This window comes from Pantherophis guttatus, chromosome 5 (assembly GCF_059756535.1).
Source record: "Pantherophis guttatus breed Tessera chromosome 5, ASM5975653v1, whole genome shotgun sequence".
NCBI classification, from domain to species: domain Eukaryota; kingdom Metazoa; phylum Chordata; class Lepidosauria; order Squamata; family Colubridae; genus Pantherophis; species Pantherophis guttatus.
This window is the reverse complement of record NC_142067.1, coordinates 7,556,963-7,580,794: the sequence shown is the minus strand read 5'-3', so window position 1 is coordinate 7,580,794 and position 23,832 is coordinate 7,556,963. Positions and strand designations below refer to the sequence as shown.

At 44.4% G+C, this 23,832-nt stretch overlaps 1 protein-coding gene and 1 long non-coding RNA gene across 2 annotated transcripts in view; one reads left to right on the top strand and one right to left on the bottom strand.

The window, feature by feature from the left end:
* Window positions 1-23,832, top strand: part of RAB30 (RAB30, member RAS oncogene family) — a 48,923-nt gene that overhangs the window by 20,911 nt on the left and 4,180 nt on the right. The window contains exons 2-4 of the mRNA XM_034407715.3: window positions 13,937-14,037; window positions 17,046-17,129; window positions 23,231-23,414. Coding sequence (XP_034263606.1) covers window positions 13,945-14,037; window positions 17,046-17,129; window positions 23,231-23,414 — 361 coding nt within the window. The 5' untranslated portion in view covers window positions 13,937-13,944. The remainder of the gene's footprint in view (window positions 1-13,936; window positions 14,038-17,045; window positions 17,130-23,230; window positions 23,415-23,832) is intronic.
* Window positions 16,079-21,391, bottom strand: LOC148113280 (uncharacterized). The gene is made up of 2 exons (XR_015734605.1): window positions 20,189-21,391; window positions 16,079-16,418 (listed from the first exon to the last, which is right to left on the bottom strand). It is a non-coding gene; the product is annotated as an uncharacterized LOC148113280 (long non-coding RNA).

Here is a 23,832-nt window from a genome sequence, read left to right as displayed (position 1 = left end):
GGATTCGAACCGCCGAACTGCCGACCTTTCTGAGCAACAAGCTCAGCGTCTTCGCCACTGAGCCACCTTGTCATTATGCTATTGCTATTGCGATATACCGCTTCACAATACCTTACAGCCCTCTCTCTAAGCGGTTGACAGAGTCAGTGTGTTACTCCCCCAACAATCTGGGTCCTCATTTTACCGACCTCGGAGAGACGGAAGGCTGAGTCAACCTTGAGATTGGTCAGGATTGAACTGCTGACTGGCTGTGGGCAGAGTTTGTTTTGTTTGTTTTATTAGATTTATATACCGCCCTAGTCCCGAAGGACTCAGGGCGGTGAACAGGCACAAAATAAAATACATAGATACGAAAGTTAAAAAACATAATTAAAACCAGATTAAATAATTTAGCCCGAGACAATTAAAAATCGCAATAATTTAAAACAGATTAAAATTTCGATTTAAAAGAATTTTAAAATGGGGGAGAAAATTAGGCCAGGCCGGCTTGCTGGAATAGGTGAGTCTTAAGAGCATGGCGGAAGGTGCGCAGATCCGGGATCCTCCGTATCTCTGGGGGCAGCTCGTTCCAGATGGTGGGTGCCCCCACAGAGAAGGTTCTCCCCCTGGGGGCCGCCAGTTGACATTGTTTAGCTGACGGCACCCGGAGGAGCCCCTCTCTATGACAGCTTACCGGCCGGTGGGAGGCTGTTTGTGGTAGTAGGCGGTCCCGTAAATAACCAGGTCCTAAGCCATGGAGCGCTCTAAAGGTGGTGACCAAAACCTTGAAGCGCACCCGGAAGACCACCGGGAGCCAGTGCAGCTCGCGCAGGAGAGGTGTCGCACGGGAGCACCATGTTGCTCCCATAACCACCCGCGCGGCCGCACTCTGCGCCAGTTGGAGCCTCCGGGTGCTCCTCAAGGGGAGCCCCATGTAGAGAGCGTTGCAATAGTCCAGGCGGGAAGTTAGCCTGCAATACTGCATTCTAACCACCGCGCCACCACGGTAAGCCACAGAGCTCACACGACGGTGGCCAATAAGGTGGTAAAAAGTGGGGGGAAACTTAACTGAAAGAAGGTTTCACTTAACAACAGAACTTCTGGGTTCAGTTTTGATCGTAGGAAGTCGAGGACTTCCTCTGTTCCCCCGTGCGCGAAAATTATGGTGCGTTTAATAGAATTCTGTGGAGAACGAGAAGCAGAGAGGGGTGGGGTGGGGATTACCCCAAAGACTTTTGTGCTTAAGAGGAGGTGTGTTTGCCTGTTGCTGGGTTGCGGGAAGCAAGCAACTCATGCTTTGCATCTTGATGAAAGGACCTGATTCACCTCTTCTTTTTTCTTTTTTTTTTGAAGCCAAGGACATAAGGGGACCGGAGGCATTGAGCGAGCGGAGCTCCCAGCCTCACATTCGTAGTGGTCCAGTTTGTGCTGCTGAGCCTATCCCAGCTTTTCAGGGCTCTTAATGAGGATAAAAACTCCTTGGATTCCTGGATGGAAAAGCTTGGATTGAAGCTAACAAGGAGTACAAGCGTGAATAATCCTGACATAGCAATAGCGCCTAGAGTTATATACCGCTTCCCAGTGCTAATACAGCCCTCTCTAAGCGGTTTATAGAGTCAGCATATTGCCCCCAACAACCTCCCTCCCTCCCTCCCTCATAGCACCTAGACCAGTGTTTCTCAACCTTGGCAACTTGAAGATGAATGGACTTCAACTCCCAGAATTCCCCAGCCAGCTATGCATTCTGGGAGTTGAAGTCCATTCATCTTCAAGTTGCCAAGGTTGAGAAACACTGACCTAGACTTATATACTGCTTCACAATGCTTTACAGCCCTTTCTAAGCGGATTACAGAGTCTGTTACTCCCCAACAATCTGGGTCCTCATTTTACTGACCTCGGAAGGACGGAAGGCTGAGTCAACCTTGAAACAGTCAGGATCGAACTGCTGATGGGCTGTGGGCAGAGTTAGCCTGCAATACTGCATTCTAACCACTGCGCCACCACGGTAGCACATGGAGCTCCCTTCCTTCCTTCCTTCCTTCCTTCCTTCCTTCCTTCCTTCCTTCCTTCCTTCCTTCTTATCTCCTTCTCCCTCCCTCCCTTCCTCCTTTCTTTCCTTCCTTCCTTCCTTCCTTCCTTCCTTATCTCCTTCTCCCTCCCTCCCTTCTTCCTTTTCCTCCTTCCTTCCTTCCTTCCTTCCTTCCTTCCTTCCTTCCTTCCTTCCTTCCTTCTTATCTCCTTCTCCCTCCCTCCCTTCTTTCTTTCCCTCCCTTCTTCCTTCCTTCCTTCCTTCTTTCCTTCCTTCCTTCCTTCCTTCACAATAGCACCTAGATTTATATTATAACTTCCCAGTGTTTTACAGCCCTCTCTAAGTTTCTAAATTTCAGTCAGGATCAAACTCCTGGCAGTGGGCAGAGTTAGGTTTCAATGCTGCATTCTAATCACTGTGCCACCACAGCTCCTTCCTTCCTCCTTCCCTCCCTCCTTCCCTCCCTTCCTTCTTTCCTTCCTTCCTTCCTCCCACCCTCCTTTCTCTTCCTTCCTTCCTCCTCCCCCCTCCCTCCCTCCTTCCGTTTGCAAGAGCATGTAGATTTATATACCGCTTCAAAGTGCTTTAGAGCCCTTTCTAAGCGGTTTACAGTCAGTCTATTGCTCCCAACAATCTGGGTCCTCATTTTAGCGACCTCGGAAGGACGGAAGGCTGAGTCAACCTTGTCATACGACCATGATATAGAACCCAAATTTCTGTTGCTAAGTGAGTTTTGCCCCAATTAATGTGTACAGGTAGTCCTTGACTTACGGTCCTCATTGAGCCCCAAATTTTTCTTTGCTAAGTGAAAGAGTTGCTGTTTGAGTTTGGCCCCATTTTACGACCTTTCTCGGCACCGTTCTTCAGTGAACCACCGCCGTTGTGAAGTTAGTCACACCGTTGTTAAGTGAATCTGGCTTCTCCGTTGACTTTGCTTGTCAGAAGGTCGCCAAAGGGGAGTCACATGACCCTGGGACACTGCGACCGTCATAAATATAAACCAAGTTGCCAAGTGGCTGAATTTTGATCACGTGACCCTGGGGAAGCTGAAGCAGTCATAAGTGTGAAAAATGGTCATAAGTCACTTTTTTCAGCACAGTTGTAACTTCGAACAGTCACTAAACAAATGGTTGTAAGTCAAGTACTACCTGTATTGAGAAGAATAGAATAGAATAAATAGAATAGAATAGAATAGAATAGAATAGAATAGAATAGAATAAGGAATGAATAGAATAGATAGAATAGAATAGAATAGAATAGAATAAGGAATAAATACAATAAGGAATAAGGAATACATAGAATAGAATAGAACAGAATGAATAGAATAGAATAGAATAGAATAGAATAAGGAATAAGGAATAAGGAATGAATAGAATAGAATAGAATAAGGAATGAATAGAATAGAATAGAATAAGGAATGAATAGAATAGAATAGAATAAGGAATAAATACAATAAGGAATAAGGAATACATAGAATAGAATAGAATAGAATAGAATAAGGAATAAGGAATAAGGAATACATAGAATAGAATAGAATAGAATAGAATAGAATAGAATAGAATAGAATAGAATAAGGAATGAATAGAATAGAATAGAATAAGGAATAAATAGAATAGAATAGAATAGAATAGAATAGAATAAGGAATGAATAGAATAGAATAGAATAGAATAGGGAATAAGGAATACATTATTGTCCCAAATTTCTCCTTAGTTCTAGGTTGCTTCTCTCCTCTGTCTCGTCTTCTCCACACTTTTTATTTCAAAGCAGAACCGTGGGAATGAAACAACCGATTTTTTTTTAATTAAAAAAAAAGATCCCACTTGATTTGCAACCTTATTTGACTTAAGCACCCCCCTCCTCCTCCTGCACACAAAATGATTTCTTTGCCTGCGTGTGCAAACTGCCAATGGGGCGGTCGGAAGGGGGATAATATACGGGAAGTTATATAGGCAGCGATAATTACTTATTAAAAGGTTTATCACGCTATCAGCTGTTGGAGAGTAAATAGAGGCTTTATCTCTATTCGTCCTTGGGCAACCTTGAGCGCTGAGCAAAATATATGCTTTGCTTTTCCCCTGCTTTGCCAACGTTCGAATTGCAAGGAGAGAGAGCACATCATAAAATAGAGATATTGGGTGGCATTTGTTGGCAATACAGATATATCCTTCGTTAGAGTGTTGGAGTAGGGACGTGGTGGCTCAGTGGCTAAGACGCTGAGCTTGTCGATCGAAAAGTCGGCAGTTCAGCGGTTCGAATCCCTAGTGCTGCATAACGGGGTGAGCTCCCGTTACTTGTCCCAGCTTCTGCCAGCCTAGCAGTTCGAAAGCAGGTAAAAAATGCAAGTAGAAAAATAGGGACCATCTTTGGTGGGAAGGTAACAGCGTTCCGTGCGCTTTTGGCGTTGAGTCATGCCGGCCACATGACCACGGAGACGTCTTCGGACAGCGCTGGCTCTTCGGCTTTGAAACGGAGATGAGCACCGCCCCCTAGAGTCGGGAACGAGTAGCACATATGTGCGAGGGGAACCTTTACCTTTACCTTAGAGTGTTGGAAGAAATGTCCTTCTGGGTTCAGTTCCAAGTGGGGAAAAAGACACTGGAAACATGGAAGCTGTTTGGAAAGAAGGTTTTTAATGGTAGACAGGACCACATGCCTTGAAGATCTTGGGTGAAGAAAAAAAAAGGGGGGGGGAAGAGATGCTGAGAGTGCCTAAATTTTATATCCTCTCTGGGCTTTTGAATTTGAACTTGTGTTCTGATTGGTTATCAAACTCCCAGCGGGCCATGCAGTGGTAACTTTGTAGGTTGTCTATGTCCCAGGCTTGGTTGAGCCTCGCTGGGTGATGATGTAATGAAAGGGCTTTGGGCAATTCCTATTATGGCTCTGCCTGAAGGAGGATAGATCTTTGTTATGTAGAATAGACTGGCCCAGACCTTAATGGCCCGTTGACAAAGGTGGGGGGCTGAGTTTCTGCCTCCCTTTTAGGGGAAATATTCTGCCCTTTTAATATTTCCTAAAATATCTCATTTTCCGAGGAGAGGGGTGGGTGCTAACTTCCTGCAAGAGTTTGCAGCCATCCAACCAGCACACAAGGAAACAATTCAGTAGGATTCATTTATATAAGAAACTTCTTTATATACAATAGCCATGCAGAAGAAGCCATAACAGGGGTGGGCTTCAAAACTTTTACCAAGGGGTGCTCTGCCTGGTTGCTGGGTGGGTGTGGCCATGGTGGGCGTGGCTAGTTTTTCTCGAGCCTCCGGGAGGGTGAAAATGGCCTCCCCGGGCTCCAGAGGCCCTCTGGAGGTGGGAAATGGGCCCGTTTCTGGCCTTCCCAAACTTCCGGTAGGCCCGTTTTTTGCCCTCCCCGAACCTCTATGTGCACCCTGTACTTACCTGCATCCAAGATGGGCCGTGTGGGGACTCCTGGGAGGGGTGGGGCAGAGTGGGCGGGGCCAGCCAGGAGTAGGATTTGCGGGTTCTCCGAACTGCACAGAATCTTAGCGAGAGGTTCTTCCGAACCCCCAGCAGCCCAGGCTCCAAACTGTCTGAGTCACCAAACAAATCCCCATTGGCTGACCTGTTGCCATGTCTATTCCAATTCATGTCTTCTTATACACTGACATCCTTTAATTTTGCCGACAGAGGGCACCAGAGATTTGCTGTTATTATCCTTTTCCAAAGGTTTCGTCCACAGGGTTTCCTGGTGGTCTCCTTTCTATTGCAAGTCCCCTTTCAAATTCATCCAGGGGCTGCTTTATTTTTATTTTGCAAGGATTTAAAAACAACAGATACATACGTAGCTTTTTATGCTGGCTTATGACCGTAATACAGGCAAGTCCTCAACTTACGGCCCACAATTGAGTCCAACACTTCTGTTGCTAAGCGAGACGCCTTGTTAAGAGAATTATGGCCCATTTTTACGACCTTTCTTTTCACAGTTGTAAAGTGAATCACCACAGTTGTTAACGTTAGTTGCAGGGTGGTTAAGCGAGTCTCATTGAGACTCATTTGCTTGTCGAAAGGGGATTGCGTGACCCCGGGACACAGCAATCGTCGTAAATATGAGTCAGTTGCCATTTTGCTCACGTGACTGTGGGGATACTGCAAGGATCGTAAGTGTGAAAAATGGTCATAACTCACTTTTTCCAGTGCCATTGTTAACTAGGGTCATTAAATGAATGGTTGTAACGTAAGTCAAGGACTACCTGTGAATTGCTCAGGTAGTGAAATGCCTATGTCTTCCACAAGGGGGCGATGTTCCTCGGGAAAGATTATAAGGAAAGGATTACATAACCCAAAAGTTTCAGCCAGGAAGGAAGATTGGGACAGGCAGGGTTAGCAGAAAAGGAAGAGGAGGTTTCTCCATCCAACGGACTGATCATTAATCCAAGTTGGCAACTTGGTTTATGCCCAGACAAACCACACTGAGTTGGTGCCAGTGGTAGTAGGTTCACCCACGCTTAGTTATGGTTTATTATAAACCATAGCCTACTGAATATTTTTGTATTCGTCTGTTACAACACTCATATATCAGGAGATAATAATACTAATGGTAATAATAATCGAAAAAGTAATTGATAGGCGGACAAAAATGCAGAATCCTCCCTTTCCCTGCCTTTGTTTTCCTTCTTTCTTCCCTCTCCCTCCCTTTGTTTTCCTTCCTTCCTTCCTTCCTTCCTTCCTCCCTCCCTCCCTCCCTCCCAACCTTCCTCCTTCCTTCCCTCCCTCTTCCTTCCTTCCCTCCCTCCCTCTCCCCTCCCTCTCTCCCTCTCCCCTCCCTCTCTCCTCCTTCCTTCCCTCCCTCCTTCCTTCCTTCCTTCCTTCCCTCCCTCCTTCTCTTCCTTCCCTCTCCCTCCGTCCTCCCTCCCTCTCTTCCTTCCTTCCCTCCCTGTCCTTCCTTCCTTCCTTTCCTCCCTCCCTCTCCCCTCCTTCCTTCCCTCCCTCTCCTCCTTCCTTCCCTCTCCTCCCTTTCCTCCCTCTCCTCCTTCCTTCCCTCTCCTCCCTTTCCTCCCTCTCCTCCTTCCTTCCCTCTGCCCTCCTTCCTTTCCTCCCTCTCCTTCCTTTCCTCCCTCTCCTTCCTTCCTTTCCTCCCTCTCCTTCCTTCCCATCCTCTCCTCTGTCCTTCCTTCCCTCCCTCCCTCCCTCTCCTCCCTCCTTCCTTCCTTCCTTCCCTCCCTCGCTCCCTTCCCTCCTTCTCCCTCCCTTTGTCTCCCTCCCTCCCTCCCTTCCTTTCCAGAACTTAAAAGTTGCTGAGGTTGAAAAATACCTAAAAGCAGGGAAAGGGGTTTTGATCGTAGAGTTGCCATCGTCAGTCAATATAACCGCCATTACCAATCTGCAAATCTCACAGCCCCCCCCATCACACTCATGCTTAGCCCTTCTACCTGCGCTGAGGAGGAAGATCTTTCCCGCAAACCTCTCCATTTTACCTCAGAAAAACCCCCAAAGAATGCCTCTGTGGCCAAACCTTAATCTTTTTCTCATTAAGCCTCCATTTCAAAAATCAATTCTTAAAAATGCCCTCTAATTAAACTGGTCACCGAAATGGATTTTGGATTTTAGGCTCATTTTAAAACTCAAAAGGCGGAAAAGAGGACAGGGGTGTATTTCTCCTTGTGCGAGAATAAAACGAAAGACCGTGTGTTTTTCTTCCTTGGAGCTCTGCTCTTCTGCTCTTTTTGCAAACATAAGCAGAATTTTATTAAATCGATAAATCAAAAGCAGCGGTTAATCAGGTAAGGCATCTTTAAGCGGGCAACGGCTTCAGAAATTCCCCAGATATGAATACTGCAAACATTTTGGAGTCTTCCACAGAAGTAAAACAAGCTTTCAGAGGGGGAAAAAAAAAAGGAAATATATAGATTATAAATATAGATATAAAGTGAATGGATAATCGAACAGTATTTTTTATTTTATTTCATTTCTTTTTGCAGGATTTCTATCATATGACTCTGTGCTCTGTACACACGAGCAAACGACTTTTTTTTCTAAGCCCAATTAGACAAACCAACATTACTATAAATCAGGGTTTCTCAACCTCTGGCACTTTAAGTTGTGTGGACTTCAACTCCCAGAATTCCTCAGCCAGCATGGCTGCTATAAATAACATATAGATATCTCCCCGCCCCAATCTTACCTATGCGATTGCAGAAGGACAATGTCAACTGCCACCTCATGCTTGCTTTGTGCTTCGCTGAGATGCAGTGATAATCTGCCGTGAACTAGGGAGAAAGGGGGACGAAGTGGGAGGGGAGGGGCATACTTGGGAAACCGAAAGTAGTTGCTGTGTCTTCTCGAAATGCTGCTTCAAGGTTGCCCAGCTGGAAGGAAAGTGGGAGAAGCCTACCAGAGCACATTGAACTGACGGTTAGGAAAACAACTTGCAGGATTTTAATTTGTTATCATAGGGTGGGAAATGAATGATGGGAAAGGAGGGGAAAGTATAATGTAGGAATTTTGGCGGGAGAATCAGTTTTGGCTATGCATTACTGCAATGCAATGTGCGCGTGCACACATTATCTATCTATCTATCTATCTATCTATCTATCTATCTATCTATATCTATTTCTTATCTATCTATCTATTTCTAATCTATCTATCATCCATCTATCTATCCATCCATCCATCCATCCATCCATCCATCCATCCATCTATCTCTATCTTATCTCTCTCTCTCTCTCTCCCTCTCTTTCTCTCTCTCAGCAAATGGAGCCAAGTATTGTTTTCTACCTAGAGGTTTAAGTTTGTGGCAGGTCTGACTGAACAAATTCAGTGTTGGAACAGAAGTGAAGGAAAAAGTGAAAATCCCTTGCAAGGAAATGTGATGAAATGGTGCCAAATTTGCTTGAAAAGACGGGCAGAGAAGAGGGAAGGCAGGAAAGATAATGAGATGAGGGAAGGAAGGAAGAAAGGAAGGATAATGAGCATGAAATGGAAAGGGAAAGGAAAATGAGGGGGGAGGAAGGATAATAAGAAAAGGAAAGGAAGGAAAAGGAAAGGAAACGAAAATGTATGGGGGGAGGGGAGGAAGGAAAAGGAAAAGGAAAGGAAAGGAAAAGAAAATGTATGAGGGGCGGAGGAAGGCTAATGAGAAGGAAAGGGAAAGGAAAGGAAAATGTATGAGAGGAAGGGAGGAAGGATAATGAGAAGAAAAGGAAGGAAGGAAATGTTGGATGGTCAGCAGAACCCACAAATAGCTTCTCCCTGTGCCAAATGTCTCTTAACTGTGGTTTACCCTAAGTATGGCACCATGCCCCATTGCAAACAAGCCTTCTGTTTCATCGACTCCACACAATTCTTGTGAAGATAGGATGCCAGCATCCTGCTGCTCCAATCTCCCTCTTTCCCTCCCTCCCTCCCTCCCTCCCTCTCCCCCTCTCCCTCCCTCCCTCCCTCTCTCTCTCTCACACAAAAAAAGTTAGAATAATGCACACTAACTCAAAATCAAAACCAGCTGCTCAGTTTGCAAGCCGGAAAGCAATAGTCCACGGTGGTCATTCTGGGAGTTGAAGCCCCCCCATCTTTTCAAGCTGCCAAAGTTGAGCAAAGCCCTGGCCTGGGCAATTTCCTGGGGAATCTTCCTTAACTACCCTGTTTCCCCCGAAAATAAGACCCAACTGGAAAATAAACCCTAGCATGATTTTTCAGGATGCTCCTAATATAAGCCCTACCCAAAAAATAAGCCCCAGTTAAGATCATCAACCAGACGGAAGCGTTTAGTACTGTATTTCCCCCAAAATAAGACCTAACTGGAAAATAGGCCATAATGCGTTTTTTGTAGCAAAAATTAATATAAGACCCGGTCTTATTTTGGGGGAAAACATGGTAGTAAAGAAACGGTTTTGAGAACGGCTGTATACAAATCCTGCTGAGACGGAGGAATTCTGGATTGAATTCTCTGGGCGATGCTGAAGAAGCTTGTAGGGTGAGGTCATTATTTATGCCCCTCTATCATCCGATGAGGCGAAATAGCTTTTTTTCTGACAAGCAGTTGGAGATAAACACTAAAAGGAATGCATTACCGATAGCAAAGTATTCTGCAGCTCAATAGCATGCCTTTAATGCATGCAGAATTTGGAATGGGATAGGATAGGATAGGAGTAGAATAGGAGTAAAATAGGGTAGGATGGAATGGGATGGGATGGGATGGGATGCGATGGGATAGGCTAGAATAGAATAGAATAGTAGAATAGGAGTAGAATAGGAATAGAATAGAATAGTAGAATAGAATAGGGGTAGAATAGAATAGGTAGAATAGAATAGGAGTAGAATAGGAATAGAATAGAATAGAATAGAAGAATAGAAGAATAGGGGTAGAATAGAATAGGTAGAATAGAATAGGAGTAGAATAGGAATAGAATAGAATAGAATAGAAGAATAGAAGAATAGGAGTAGAATAGAATAGGGGTAGAATAGAATAGGTAGAATAGAATAGGAGTAGAATAGGAATAGAATAGAATAGGAGTAGACTAGAAGAATAGGAGTAGAATAGAATAGGGGTAGAATAGAATAAGTAGAATAGAATAGGAGTAGAATAGGAATAGAATAGAATAGGAGTAGACTAGAAGAATAGGAGTAGAATAGAATAGGGGTAGAATAGAATAGGTAGAATAGAATAGGAGTAGAATAGGAATAGAATAGAATAGAAGAATAGAAGAATAGGGGTAGAATAGAATAGGTAGAATAGAATAGGAGTAGAATAGGAATAGAATAGAATAGGAGTAGACTAGAAGAATAGGAGTAGAATAGAATAGGGGTAGAATAGAATACGTAGAATAGAATAGGAGTAGAATAGGAATAGAATAGAATAGGAGTAGACTAGAAGAATAGGAGTAGAATAGAATAGGGGTAGAATAGAATAGGTAGAATAGAATAGGAGTAGAATAGGAATAGAATAGAATAGGAGTAGACTAGAAGAATAGGAGTAGAATAGAATAGGGGTAGAATAGAATAGGTAGAATAGAATAGGAATAGAATAGAATAGGGTAGGGTAGGGTAGGGTAGGGTAGGATAAAATGGAATAGGAATGAGATAGGAATAGGAATAGGGATAGGATAGGATAACAGAGTTGGAAGGGACCTTGGAGGTCTTCTAGTCCAACCCCTTACTCAGGCAGGAAACCCTATACCCGTGATGGCGAACCTATGGCATGCGTGCCACAAGTGGCACGCAGAGCCATATTGGTGGGCACGCGAGCGTTGTCCAAGCTCAGCTCCAGCATGCATGCGTGCGCTGGCCAGTTGATTTTTGGGCCTTCTGGGCCCACTGGAAGTTGACATACAGGCTGTTTCCGGCCTCTGGAAGGCCTCCGGTGGGGCGGGGAAGGCTGTTTTCGCCCTCCCCAGGCTCCTAGAAAGACTCTGGAGCCTGGGGAGGGCAAAAAAAATGGGCCTACCGTGCCTACCATGCTGTCACATGCCAAAAATGGGGCGGGGGGAGCATGGGATCACGTGCACATGCATGAGGGGGGCAGGTCGCCTAGAATTATGGGTGTGGGCATACGCGCACGTGACTACCCCGCATTCCCCCAGCTTTTGGCACGCGATGGCAAAAAGGTTACCCATCACTGCTTTATACCATTTCAGACAAATTTATATAAATAGTAAGCCAAATGAATGCGGGTGGGTGTGCTTCTATAAGTCCTCGACTTACAACTGCTCGTTTACTGACTATTCAAGGTTACCTCAGCACTGAAAAAAGTGACTTTTTCCGGCCGTTTTCCACAACTGAAGACTGTTGCAGCATTCCCCATGGTCATGCAGTTCAAAAAGGAAAGAACAAGTTTCCGGTCCTTATGACCTCTGGAAGCCTTATTTTTTTGGGGAGGGGGTGGGGAGGCGGGCTTCAATTCTCCTAGCCGAGTTCGTGCATTTTGACTACCTCGTCGTGGCATTCCAGATGTATCTGCAGCAACCAGATAAATCCGAGTAAATATTTACTATGCGGAGAGAACATTTCATGCCTAATCTCCCTTGTCCCTTCCAGTAAGTGTCTGGCTTTCTCTTCGTCTTCAGTTTCCCATAGATTAGCAACCAGCCATCTGAATTTTTTTCCTTCCTAATTCTTATTCACACACGCACCCCAGCATGGATTTTTTCCTCTGCGGCACGTCGGTCGGTCACGCGGAAGTCCTTATCGGCAGAGAGAAAATAGCTAGAAAGAAGGTCAGATTCACAAACATCTTGGAAATTTCAGCTCTTGCGAGATTTTGAGGCTTCCAGGATTTCTAAGCCATTATTTTTCTCCACTTTCTTGTCTTCTATATTATTATTATTATTATTATTATTATTATTATTATTATTATTATTATTATTATTATTATTATTATTATTATTATTATTTTAGTCATATTTCTATGCCGCCCACTCTCCGAGGACTCTGGGCGGCTTACACCAAAGGCAGTATACTAAATAGCATATTGCCCTTTAACAATTTGGGTCCTCATTTTACCCACCTCGGAAGGATGGAAGGCTGAGTCAACTTTGAGCCGGTGAGATTTGATCCGCTGATCTGCTGAACTAGCAGTCAGCTGAAGTAGCTGCAGTACTGCACTCTAACCACTGCGCCACCTCGGCCCTTCTTCTGGCGGAACTAGTGGATGGGTTTCTACTGGCTCGCCCGAACTGGGGTGAACCAGTAATGGCAGCGGCGGGAGGCTCCGCCCACCCGCCTGGACGTCATCACGGACGCTGTGTGCATGCGCAGAAGCGCCACGCACACTCAGTTCCAAACCGGTAAGTGGAAGCCACTACTGGGTGGAACTGATTAGGATTTATGAGTGCTGAAAATCTTTGGTGGGTCTCCAACCTGTTTCGCGAGAGCCGTGCGATGCTGATGTTTGTTATAAGGAAACCCCTAAAAACATAGAGACTGAGGGTCTTCTTTGATTCAAACTTCCGGTGAATTTCTTGGAGCGGTTTGTAATGGCCTTTTTCCCAGTATATTTTTCTTGACCTGCTGGTTTAACCCACAGCTATGTTCTCTGCTGGTAGGGACGCGGTGGCTAAGACGCTGAGCTTCTCAATCGAAAGGTCGGCAGTTCAGAGGTTCGAATCTCTAGTGCCGCGTAGCGGGGTGAGCTCCCGTTCCTTGTCCCAGCTTCTGCCAATCTAGCAGTTCGAAAGCACGTTAAAAAATGCAAGTAGAAAAATAGGGATCACCTTTATGGTGGGAAGGTAACAGCGTTCTGTGTGCCTTTGGCGTTTAGTCATGCCGGCCACATGACCACGGAGACATCTTCGGACAGCGCTGGCTCTTCGGCTTTGAAATGGAGATGAGCACCGCCCCCTAGAGTCGACTAGCACATATGTGCGAGGGGAACCTTTACCTTTACCTTATATTCCCTGCTAAACTCTCTTTTAAGTACTAGCTTAGTCTGATCCCAGTTTAGCTAGAGCAGTCAAACACAAGGCCCGCGGGCCAGATCCGGCCTACGATGTGTTCGGATCCGGCCTGCAGGGCCATCCTGGAAAACGTAAGGGGCCGGCCCGCGTGGCTTCATAGGTGCGAGGATGTAGCAACTGTGGCCAAAAAACAAAAAAACAAAAAACCAAAACAACACAAAGGCCGTAAAATCAGGTGTAACTCACTTAATTGCCTCCTTTGCTTAAAAGTGGAAATTCTGGTTCCAATTGTGGTCGTAAGTTGAGGATTGGCAGTTCTGTTCTAGTATTACATTTCAATAAATATTGTAGTGTTGGAAGAAAGGGCCAATACACGGGGACCTTTGTCCTGCAGAGTTGAAGGAGCAAAGTCTGTTAGTCGTCGAAAAAGTCACTGGATCTGCCACCTACTAATCGTTTTGCTTCTAATCCTGTAATGTTTTCTAGATTCTCCGCCGCTTTCTGTTAGAAGGCTAAATATCTATCTATCTATCTTCTGGATCGATTGAGTTCTTTTTTTTTTCCTTTTCCTTTTCCTTGCAGCTTGGTAAATGAGTATGGAAGATTATGACTTTCTCTTCAAAATAGTTTTAATCGGGAACGCTGGTGTGGGGAAGACCTGCTTAGTGCGACGATTCACACAGGTAAGAAGGCGTCCATTCCGATCGGAGCCTTGTAGATATTTCTGCATATCGGGCAGAAAGGACTATATAGAATATGATTCCCCCCCCCCAATTTGCTAGCCATTTGCTTTTGATGGGAGGTGATACGTTTTATTTTATGTATTTATGATTTATTTTATTTTATTATTTTATTGTTTTATATATTATTGTTTTATATTATTTTATGATTTATTTTATGATTTTATGTTATGTTACTTTATGATTTACTTTATTTTATGTTAATCTTATTTTTATTTTATTGTTTTATATTATATTATTTTATTATTTATTTTTATTTTATTTATTTTAATTTAATTTGTATACTGCCCTTCTCCCAAAAGGGACTCAGGGCGGTGAACAGCCAAAATTAAAATACATACAATACAAAAGTTAAGATAATTAAAAGAGATTATCGGCCTCCCAATTTAAAACCCCAAGTCTATAAAATTTAAAAATCCCATTAAAGTTATGGTTTACTTTATTATTTTATGTTATGTTATTTTATTTTAATCTTTATTATTTTTATTGTTTTATATTATATTATTTTATATTATTATTTAATGTTATTTTATTTTTTATTTTATTTATCTTATTTTATATATTATTTTTACTGTATTGTTTTATATTTTATTTTATTGTGTTTTATTTTATTTTATTGTTTATTTTATTTTATTGTGTTTTATTTTATTTTATTGTTTATTTTATTTTATTTACCTTATTATTTTTATTTTATTATTTTATATTTTATATTGGGCCAGCTGTCAGGCCCAAGAGGGGACTAGAACTCCCAGTCTCCTGGTTTCTAAGATAGAAATAACCAAGTGAATAACCAATTCACTTAACATCCATGGCATTTATATAATGACCACTGCATTTGCTAAATGGCCGTCACAGAAAAGATTGCAAAATTGGGCATAGTCACAGGCTGACCCGCTTAACGACCAACACGACCTACGACCTTAACTCACCGTTGTAAATCGAGGACGACTTACATTAGCAACCTACAGTTGCTCTCAACTTGCATTTTTTGCTTTGCTAATTATTTTTGAATCATGCACCATCCAGAGTCGTTACAGAATTGGGCAGACTTACAGATTTAGTGAATAAATTAACAAATTTAAGATCCCACTGGCTGGTTGTTTTATCTGATCCAATCTCAGGACATTTTTTAAAAAAGAAAATCCTCAGATTTTTTCAGGACAGGCTCTGTTTCATGGATCTCATTAAAAAATGCTTGTGTGATGACCCGGGGCAAGGCACAGAGGCAACACAGTCAGCTGATGGTTCAAATCAACCCTTTACTGCTCCAGCTTTCCCCCAAACGCTCCCATATTGATGGCAAGCAAGTCCCAGAGCAAAGTGAGCCTCTGCCTGCAAGTAGTCCAGCCCAATGCTGTGAGCACAACGGCTGCAAAAGCAAGAAATCCAGCAAGGCAAGGGAATAAATCAATGAGTACAGAAAGCAAAGGAACAAGGCAATTAATCCAGGGAGCAAGAAATAAAACAAGAAGTCCAGGAAACTCCAAATGTCGGCAATGACGCACAACACTCTGTAAATTCAGCGTTTGTTCCTGACAAATGCCCCTCCCCACAGCGTTTCCTTAAAGCTCAGTCCCCAGGTATGCCTTGTGAAGAGGGGCGGGGGTGCTCTCCTCCCGAGTTGTTGGGTCGGCCTGCGCTGTTCCCGCCTTCTCTCCACTCTCCGTGCTCGGGGATCAGAAGGGGGCGGTCCTTGCTCATCACCTGAGCTCTGTCGCTCCTCATATTCACTGCTTCCCCTATCTTGGTCATCCTGCCCCCATTCCTCCTTGCCTACAAGCCTTCCCAATCCTGAAAAGCCCTGGGCTGACTCGGCCTGCTCCTCCTCACATTCCTCCCAAGTCCTCGATCTCCATTAGCTCCAGCTCTGGCTCGTCTTACTCCTCAGATTCAGGCTCCGATGGGGGCATAACAGCTTGGGAGTCTGTCTGCTGCTCCCATGTGTACTCTCTTGTCTACCACATCAAAATGACACTTCAGCAGCAGTAATTCATTGTTTTATTTTTGATGTGCCTGTAAGCCAGCCGCCACGCAAAGCAATATACATCCCAGCATCAATAATGAATTCAGTTGCTCGCTCAAATCCATTTGGAGATCGCCGCTGAAATACAGAGGCTCCAATCCCCTCGATGGCTCGTAATGTTGAAAGCGATCCTTAAAACCCGTATGGAAACAACAAGGCATTTATTTCTGCAGGGAGAATTAATACTTAAACGAGCTTCACGCAGCCACCTGCAGACAAAATGGGTTTTAGGGCCTTTTAAAATGTTGATAGATCGGGCTCCAGGTATACAATAATTCTGGGAAACTCCGGTGCCAACAGTCTGAAACAAAATGGGGGGGGGGGGGAAATGCTTTCGATTATGACCTGGCTATTTTAGTGCCAGTTGGTGAATGAGCTGAACCTACAAATGTGAGGTTTTAGAACTTTGATCTGTTTTTTTTCCCCCCTTTTTCCTTCTACCCAAGTAGTTCTCGACTTACAGCCACAATTGAACCCTCAAATTTCTGTTGTTAATGAGCCCCCCCCCCATTAGTGCAGGTCACATTGTCCAATTAGGTGCCCAGGTGTTACGCGAAAACCTCAACGACTCTGGCGGACACCTGCTGAAACGTCCTTGGTTCCCATGAGACAGTTTCTTGTTATCGTCTGGACTATACATTCCAATCTCTCCCTCCCTTTGAAGCCTGACATAGACTGGGTTGGTTGGTTGGTTGGTTGCCAGACAAGCGTCCAAATTTTGGTCACACGACCATGCAGGTGTTCCGATGGATGTAAGTGGGAGGATAAATTGCAAGTCACATTTTTTGGTGCCGTTGTAACTTCTAACCTTTGCTAAATGAATGGTTTGTAAGTCCATTCATCCAAGGCTGAAACAACAATGGTGTGCCAAACGATCTCTAGAGCTGAAAGTGTTGTCTGAATATTTTTATTTTCTTTCTTTATTAAGGGACTTTTCCCACCAGGCCAAGGAGCCACCATTGGGGTTGACTTTATGATTAAGACGGTGGAGATAAATGGTGAGAAAGTAAAGGTAAGTCGTTGTTTAACTTTCCTGCCTAAGCTTAGAATCTGTTCATGTTCCAAAAGTGTGCCTTGCAACTGAGGACAACTTAAAGGACAACTTCCAACCATCCATGTGGAATTTAGTCTCCAATCTAATCCCTTCTTAAAAACCTCCAGTGTTGGAGCATTCACAACATCTGGAGGCAAGTCGTTCCACTGATTAGTTGCTCTCACTGTTAGGAAATTTCTCCTTAGTTCTAGGTTGCTTCTCTCCTGGATTAGTTTCCATCCATTGCTTCTTGTCCTGCCTTCAGGTGCTTTGGAGAATAGGTTGTCCTCCTCATCTTTGTGGCAACTCCTCAACTATTGGAACACTGGAGGGAGGGAGGAAGAAAAGATAGAGAGGAAGGAAAGGAAGGAAGGAAGAAAACAAGAAAAGACAGAAAGACGAAGGAAGGCTGGATGGATGGAAGGAAGGAAGGAAGGAAATGTAGGATGATCAGTTGCAACAGAGAGGCCCAGGAAGGAAGGAAGGAAGGAAGGAAGGAAGGAAGGAAGGAAGGAAGGAAGGAAATGTGGGATGATCAGTTGCAACAGAGAGGCCCAGGAAGGAAGGAAATGTAGGATGATCAGTTGCAACAAAGAGGTGAAGGAAGGAAGGAAGGAAAGAAGGAAGGAAATGTAGGATGACCAGTTGCAACAGAGTGGCCCAGGAAGGAAGGAAGGAAGGAAGGAAGGAAGGAAGGAAGGAAGGAAGGAAGGAAATGTGGGATGATCAGTTGCAACAGAGAGGCCCAGGAAGGAAGGAAATGTAGGATGACCAGTTGCAACAGACTGGCCCAGGAAGGAAGGAAGGAAGGAAGGAAGGAAGGAAGGAAGGAAGGAAGGAAGGAAGGAAGGAAGGAAATGTGGGATGATCAGTTGCAACAGAGAGGCCCAGGAAGGGAAGGAAGGAAGGAAGGAAGGAAGGAAGGAAGGAAGGAAGGAAGGAAATGTAGGATGATCAGTTGCAACAGAGAGGCGAAGGAAGGAAGGAAGGAAGGAAGGAAGGAAGGAAGGAAGGAAGGAAAGAAGGAAGGAAATGTAGGATGACCAGTTGCAACAGAGAGGCCCAGGAAGGAAGGAAGGAAGGAAGGAAATGTGGGATGATCAGTTGCAACAGAGAGGCCCAGGAAGGAAGGAAGGAAGGAAGGAAGGAAGGAAGGAAGGAAATGTGGGATGATCAGTTGCAACAGAGAGGCCCAGGAAGGAAGGAAATGTAGGATGACCAGTTGCAACAGAGTGGCCCAGGAAGGAAGGAAGGAAGGAAGGAAATGTGGGATGATCAGTTGCAACAGAGAGGCCCAGGAAGGAAGGAAGGAAGGAAGGAAGGAAGGAAGGAAGGAAGGAAGGAAGGAAGGAAGGAAGGAAGGAAATGTGGGATGATCAGTTGCAACAGAGAGGCCCAGGAAGGAAGGAAATGTAGGATGATCAGTTGCAACAGAGAGGCCCAGGAAGGAAGGAAGGAAGGAAGGAAGGAAGGAAGGAAGGAAGGAAGGAAGGAAATGTGGGATGATCAGTTGCAACAGAGAGGCCCAGGAAGGAAGGAAATGTAGGATGACCAGTTGCAACAGAGTGGCCCAGGAAGGAAGGAAGGAAGGAAGGAAATGTGGGATGATCAGTTGCAACAGAGAGGCCCAGGAAGGAAGGAAGGAAGGAAGGAAGGAAGGAAGGAAGGAAGGAAGGAAGGAAGGAAGGAAGGAAGGAAATGTGGGATGATCAGTTGCAACAGAGAGGCCCAGGAAGGAAGGAAATGTAGGATGATCAGTTGCAACAAAGAGGTGAAGGAAGGAAGGAAGGAAAGAAGGAAGGAAGGAAGGAAGGAAATGTAGGATGACCAGTTGCAACAGAGTGGCCCAGGAAGGAAGGAAGGAAGGAAGGAAGGAAGGAAGGAAGGAAGGAAGGAAGGAAGGAAGGAAGGAAGGAAGGAAGGAAGGAAGGAAGGAAATGTGGGATGATCAGTTGCAACAGAGAGGCCCAGGAAGGAAGGAAATGTAGGATGACCAGTTGCAACAGAGTGGCCCAGGAAGGAAGGAAGGAAGGAAATGTGGGATGATCAGTTGCAACAGAGAGGCCCAGGAAGGAAGGAAGGAAGGAAGGAAGGAAGGAAGGAAGGAAGGAAGGAAGGAAGGAAGGAAGGAAATGTAGGATGACCAGTTGCAACAGAGAGGCCCAGGAAGGAAGGAAGGAAGGAAGGAAGGAAATGTGGGATGATCAGTTGCAAGAGAGAGGTGAAGGAAGGAAGGAAGAAAAAAAAAAAGAAAGAAAGAAAAAAGAAAAGAAAGAGGAAGTGATGGAGATTGTTGCTTTATTCTCTTTGCCCTTTCAAGCCGATTATTTTAGGAACTTTGCCACTTTCAAAACCGATCTTCAAAATGGGTGTTTTTCTCTTTCTTCATCGTCTCTGTTTCCTTTGGTCTTGGGTCCTTTAGAATAAATAAGCAAGGGCGAGGGTAGCTTTGTTTCTTCTGGCTCATGTAAGCTGCTGTGATCATTTCTGGAGCTTAACAGAAGGAGCCAATTTCTTCCATCCCAAAGAGTGTTCTCCCCCCCCCCCTTCCCAATCCCTTTTCCCAAAGCATCTGGAAGGGACCCGTTTTGGATAGGCTTCCTTAAGCAGAAGGACCCATTAACTGCTGACTCCATGATGTTTTCAGCGAGGCTTGGCTCGACATGCCGTTTAGCATCTGTGGTTGTTTTCCTTCAGTAGGAATCGAGTTGCTTATAAGTTGTTTTTTTGGTTCTCCTGCTGGAGCCACGGGCTGCCCTCAGCACTTCACAAGAGCAAAGCTGAAATAACAAGTCTCTTTGCTCAGGCAGAATTGCTGAAAATTGCATTAAAAACCATTTGTGCGGTTTGAATCCCAGGTTAATGGGGAGGGGGGGAGCGATCGCGCAATCACAATCTGTGTTAGAAAAGAGAGCCAGTTTGGTCTATAGAGAGTTAAGGCACGAGGGTCCTGAGTTCAAATCCCGCTTTAGCCAGGAAAGCCAGCTGGATGACTTTGGGCCAGTCAAGTTTTTTTCTCTCTTGTCAGTCCAATTCACCTCACAGGGTGGTGGTTGTGGGAAAAATAGGAGGAAATAAAGGGGCCATAGTTCCCCATGCTGGCTCAGGAATTCTGGGAGTTGAAGTCCACATGTCATAAAGGGCGACAAAGTTCCCCATGCTGGCTCAGGAATTCTGGGAGTTGAAGTCCACATGTCATAAAGCGGCCATAGTTCCCCATGCTGGCTCAGGAATTCTGGGAGTTGAAGTCCACATGTCATAAAGGGCGACAAAGTTCCCCATGCTGGCTCAGGAATTCTGGGAGTTGAAGTCCACATGTCATAAAGCGGCCATAGTTCCCCATGCTGGCTCAGGAATTCTGGGAGTTGAAGTCCACATGTCATAAAGGGGACAAAGTTCCCCATGCTGGCTCAGGAATTCTGGGAGTTGAAGTCCACATGTCATAAAGCGGCTATAGTTCCCCATGCTGGCTCAGGAATTCTGGGAGTTGAAGTCCACATGTCATAAAGGGGACAAAGTTCCCCATGCTGGCTCAGGAATTCTGGGAGTTGAAGTCCACATGTCATAAAGCGGCTATAGTTCCCCATGCTGGCTCAGGAATTCTGGGAGTTGAAGTCCACATGTCATAAAGGGGACAAAGTTCCCCATGCTGGCTCAGGAATTCTGGGAGTTGAAGTCCACATGTCATAAAGCGGCCATAGTTCCCCATGCTGGCTCAGGAATTCTGGGAGTTGAAGTCCACATGTCATAAAGGGGACAAAGTTCCCCATGCTGGCTCAGGAATTCTGGGAGTTGAAGTCCACATGTCATAAAGCGGCCATAGTTCCCCATGCTGGCTCAGGAATTCTGGGAGTTGAAGTCCACATGTCATAAAGGGGCCAAAGTTCCCCATGCTGGCTCAGGAATTCTGGGAGTTGAAGTCCACATGTCATAAAGGGGCCAAAGTTCCCCATGCTGGCTCAGGAATTCTGGGAGTTGAAGTCCACATGTCATAAAGGGGCCAAAGTTCCCCATGCTGGCTCAGGAATTCTGGGAGTTGAAGTCCACATGTCATAAAGCGGCCATAGTTGTCCACCCCTGGGTTAAAAGTTGAGGATATATTTGTTGTGGCCCACCAGCGGCCAGCAGATTCGGACAGTGAGGAGGTTGGGGAGGAACATGGCCCAGTCCTGGAGTCTGGGGAAGGCTCGGACGATGGCTCTCAGTCAGAGGCAGAGACGGGGCCAAGGCCATCTGGTAGTTCTTTGCTGCCTCCGGAGTCTGACATCAGTGAGGCAGAAGAACAGCGTGAGCCTGTTCCCGGTGTGCGCATGCGCAGAGCTGCCAGGAGACAGGAACAGTTAAGGAAACAGGGTCGACTTGGGAGTAAGGCTTGGAGATGATTGGCCCCTCCCATAAGACATAAAAGAGAAGTGAACTTTTGCAGGAAGCGATTCGTTCATCTGGCCGATTCAAGATTTGAAACTTCTGTTTGTGACTCTGTGCCAAGTTTGGCCTTGCCCTGTGTCTGGAAATTAGCTCTTTGAGTTCCACGTGAGATAGGTGGGTATTGACAACCTTCCTCTGAAAGACTGTAAATGAAAGTAATTTACAGACATAGGAATTAAAGAGGTTTGCCGGGACTAAGTTTGTGCTGTTTAATTTCTAAGGAAGCCTAGGTCAGAACAATATTATTAGTTTGTTGCATACCCAGCTTGGGTATCATGTATTCGTAGTCAGCCTGTCTACCGCTCCATTGATTTAGTCTACAGTCCTGTGTAATTTATAGTTAAGAGGCCATGATAAGACATGCAGGAGTGTTCTGTAAAATAGCAAATACTGCATTTTTAATACAGGTACATTTGATGGAAGGCTAATGGCCAGAGAACAACAGCTACTGTTTAAAAGAAAAGGCAATCTTTTGCTTGCTTGCGGAAAAAAAAAGTTTGCAGCTTGGGAAAAAAAATAAGTTTGCACGTACGGTATACCTTACTTTAAATGACTCTCGGTAACAAAATTTCATTCATTATTGATTGATTGATTGATTGATTGGTTCGATTTATATGCCGCCCTTCTCTGGAGACTCAGGGCAGCTTACAATGCGTTAAGCAATAGCCTTCATACTTTTTGTATATACCTGCTTAGTGGGGCTTTTTTATAGAAAGTCACCTTATTGCCCCCACAATCCAGGTCCTCATTTTACCTACCTCGGAAGGATGGAAGGCTGAGTTAACCTTGATCCTGGTGAGATTTGAACTTGCAGTAATTGCAGACAGTTACTTAACAGCACTTTAGTCTGCTACGCCACCAAGGCTCTTTGTTGTTGACGTTGGCTCTCATTTATTAATCATATTGGCCCATAGCTCTGGAAACCTTAATCTAGGGATTTGCTGAATGCATTGTATACTTAAACTTTTCTTTTTCCAAGAAAATGAAAAACCGAGTTATTAAAATTCTGTCAAACAAACAACAGGCAAAATCAGTATTAGTGCCCTTTTTTTAAAAAAAAAAAAAAAAGAAAAGACTTAAAAAAAAGAGAGGCCAGATAAAAGAGTGCAGAATTCAGCTAAAACCTTTGGAGAATAAACCTCAAAAGTTGACATGTCACTTGCTTTGAATGCCATTAAGATGTTTTGGTGGGAGGATACGTTCGCCGTTAGGTCCTTTGTGCTCTCTGAGCTTGGTTGTTTTTTTGCAGATGTTTCATTACCTGACTGGGTTACATCATCAGTGCTAACCGCACTCCCTTCTAGCCCTGATGATGTTACCTAGTTGGGTAATGAAACGTCTTTAAAAAACACACAATCAAGCTCAGAGAGCACCAGGGACTTTTCCTTTCAATCCTGAACTACAAATATTCTCCTTTATCAATACCTTTTTCCCCTTTCTTTTTTCTTTGCTTTTTTTTTTATATTTTATACTTTATTTTTAATTTTAAAAAGTTTTGAAAGAAATAGAGGTGGACACTTGATATGGATGGGAACACGTGGAGGATTTGTGGGCTAAAGGACATGAGGTCATAGGTTTTATTGGGGTTAATGCTAACACGTTCTTTTTTCCTTTCCCTAACCCTTTGTTTTCCCTCTCTCCTCTTCCCAAAGCTGCAGATTTGGGACACAGCGGGACAAGAAAGATTTCGTTCCATTACGCAGAGCTATTATCGCAGTGCCAACGCGTTAATCCTGACCTATGACATCACCTGCGAAGAGTCCTTCCGATGCCTCTCCGAATGGCTACGGGAAATTGAGCAATATGCCAGCAATAAGGTCATCACCGTCCTAGTTGGTAAGAGACATTGGCACGTTTATCCGATACCAGGGATCTGTCAGGCGGAATCGATCAGGAAGCAAGGCGATTCAAATGACTTCAGGTTTATTGCATGGTAACGCTCTGGACACGAATCTGAACTACTAACAGTCAAAGCAAATTAGCGGTAGATAAGTCAATGGAATTCAAGCTGGGCTGGATTTACAGTAGTGGCCAAAATTGTGGAAACTTTTTGAGAAAAGTGTATTTTCTAAAACTAGCTAATAACACCACTTTTTTTTTGAGTAGTACCATAAAATTATTTATCAATGGAAAGATAATTTAATCAAAAATGTAATGCAATAACTTTTACGAAGGATTTGCTGTTAGAATAGCAGTGAAAAAAATTGAAACACGTAGAAAAAACGAGATCTACAAAAATTATCGCCATAGTAAG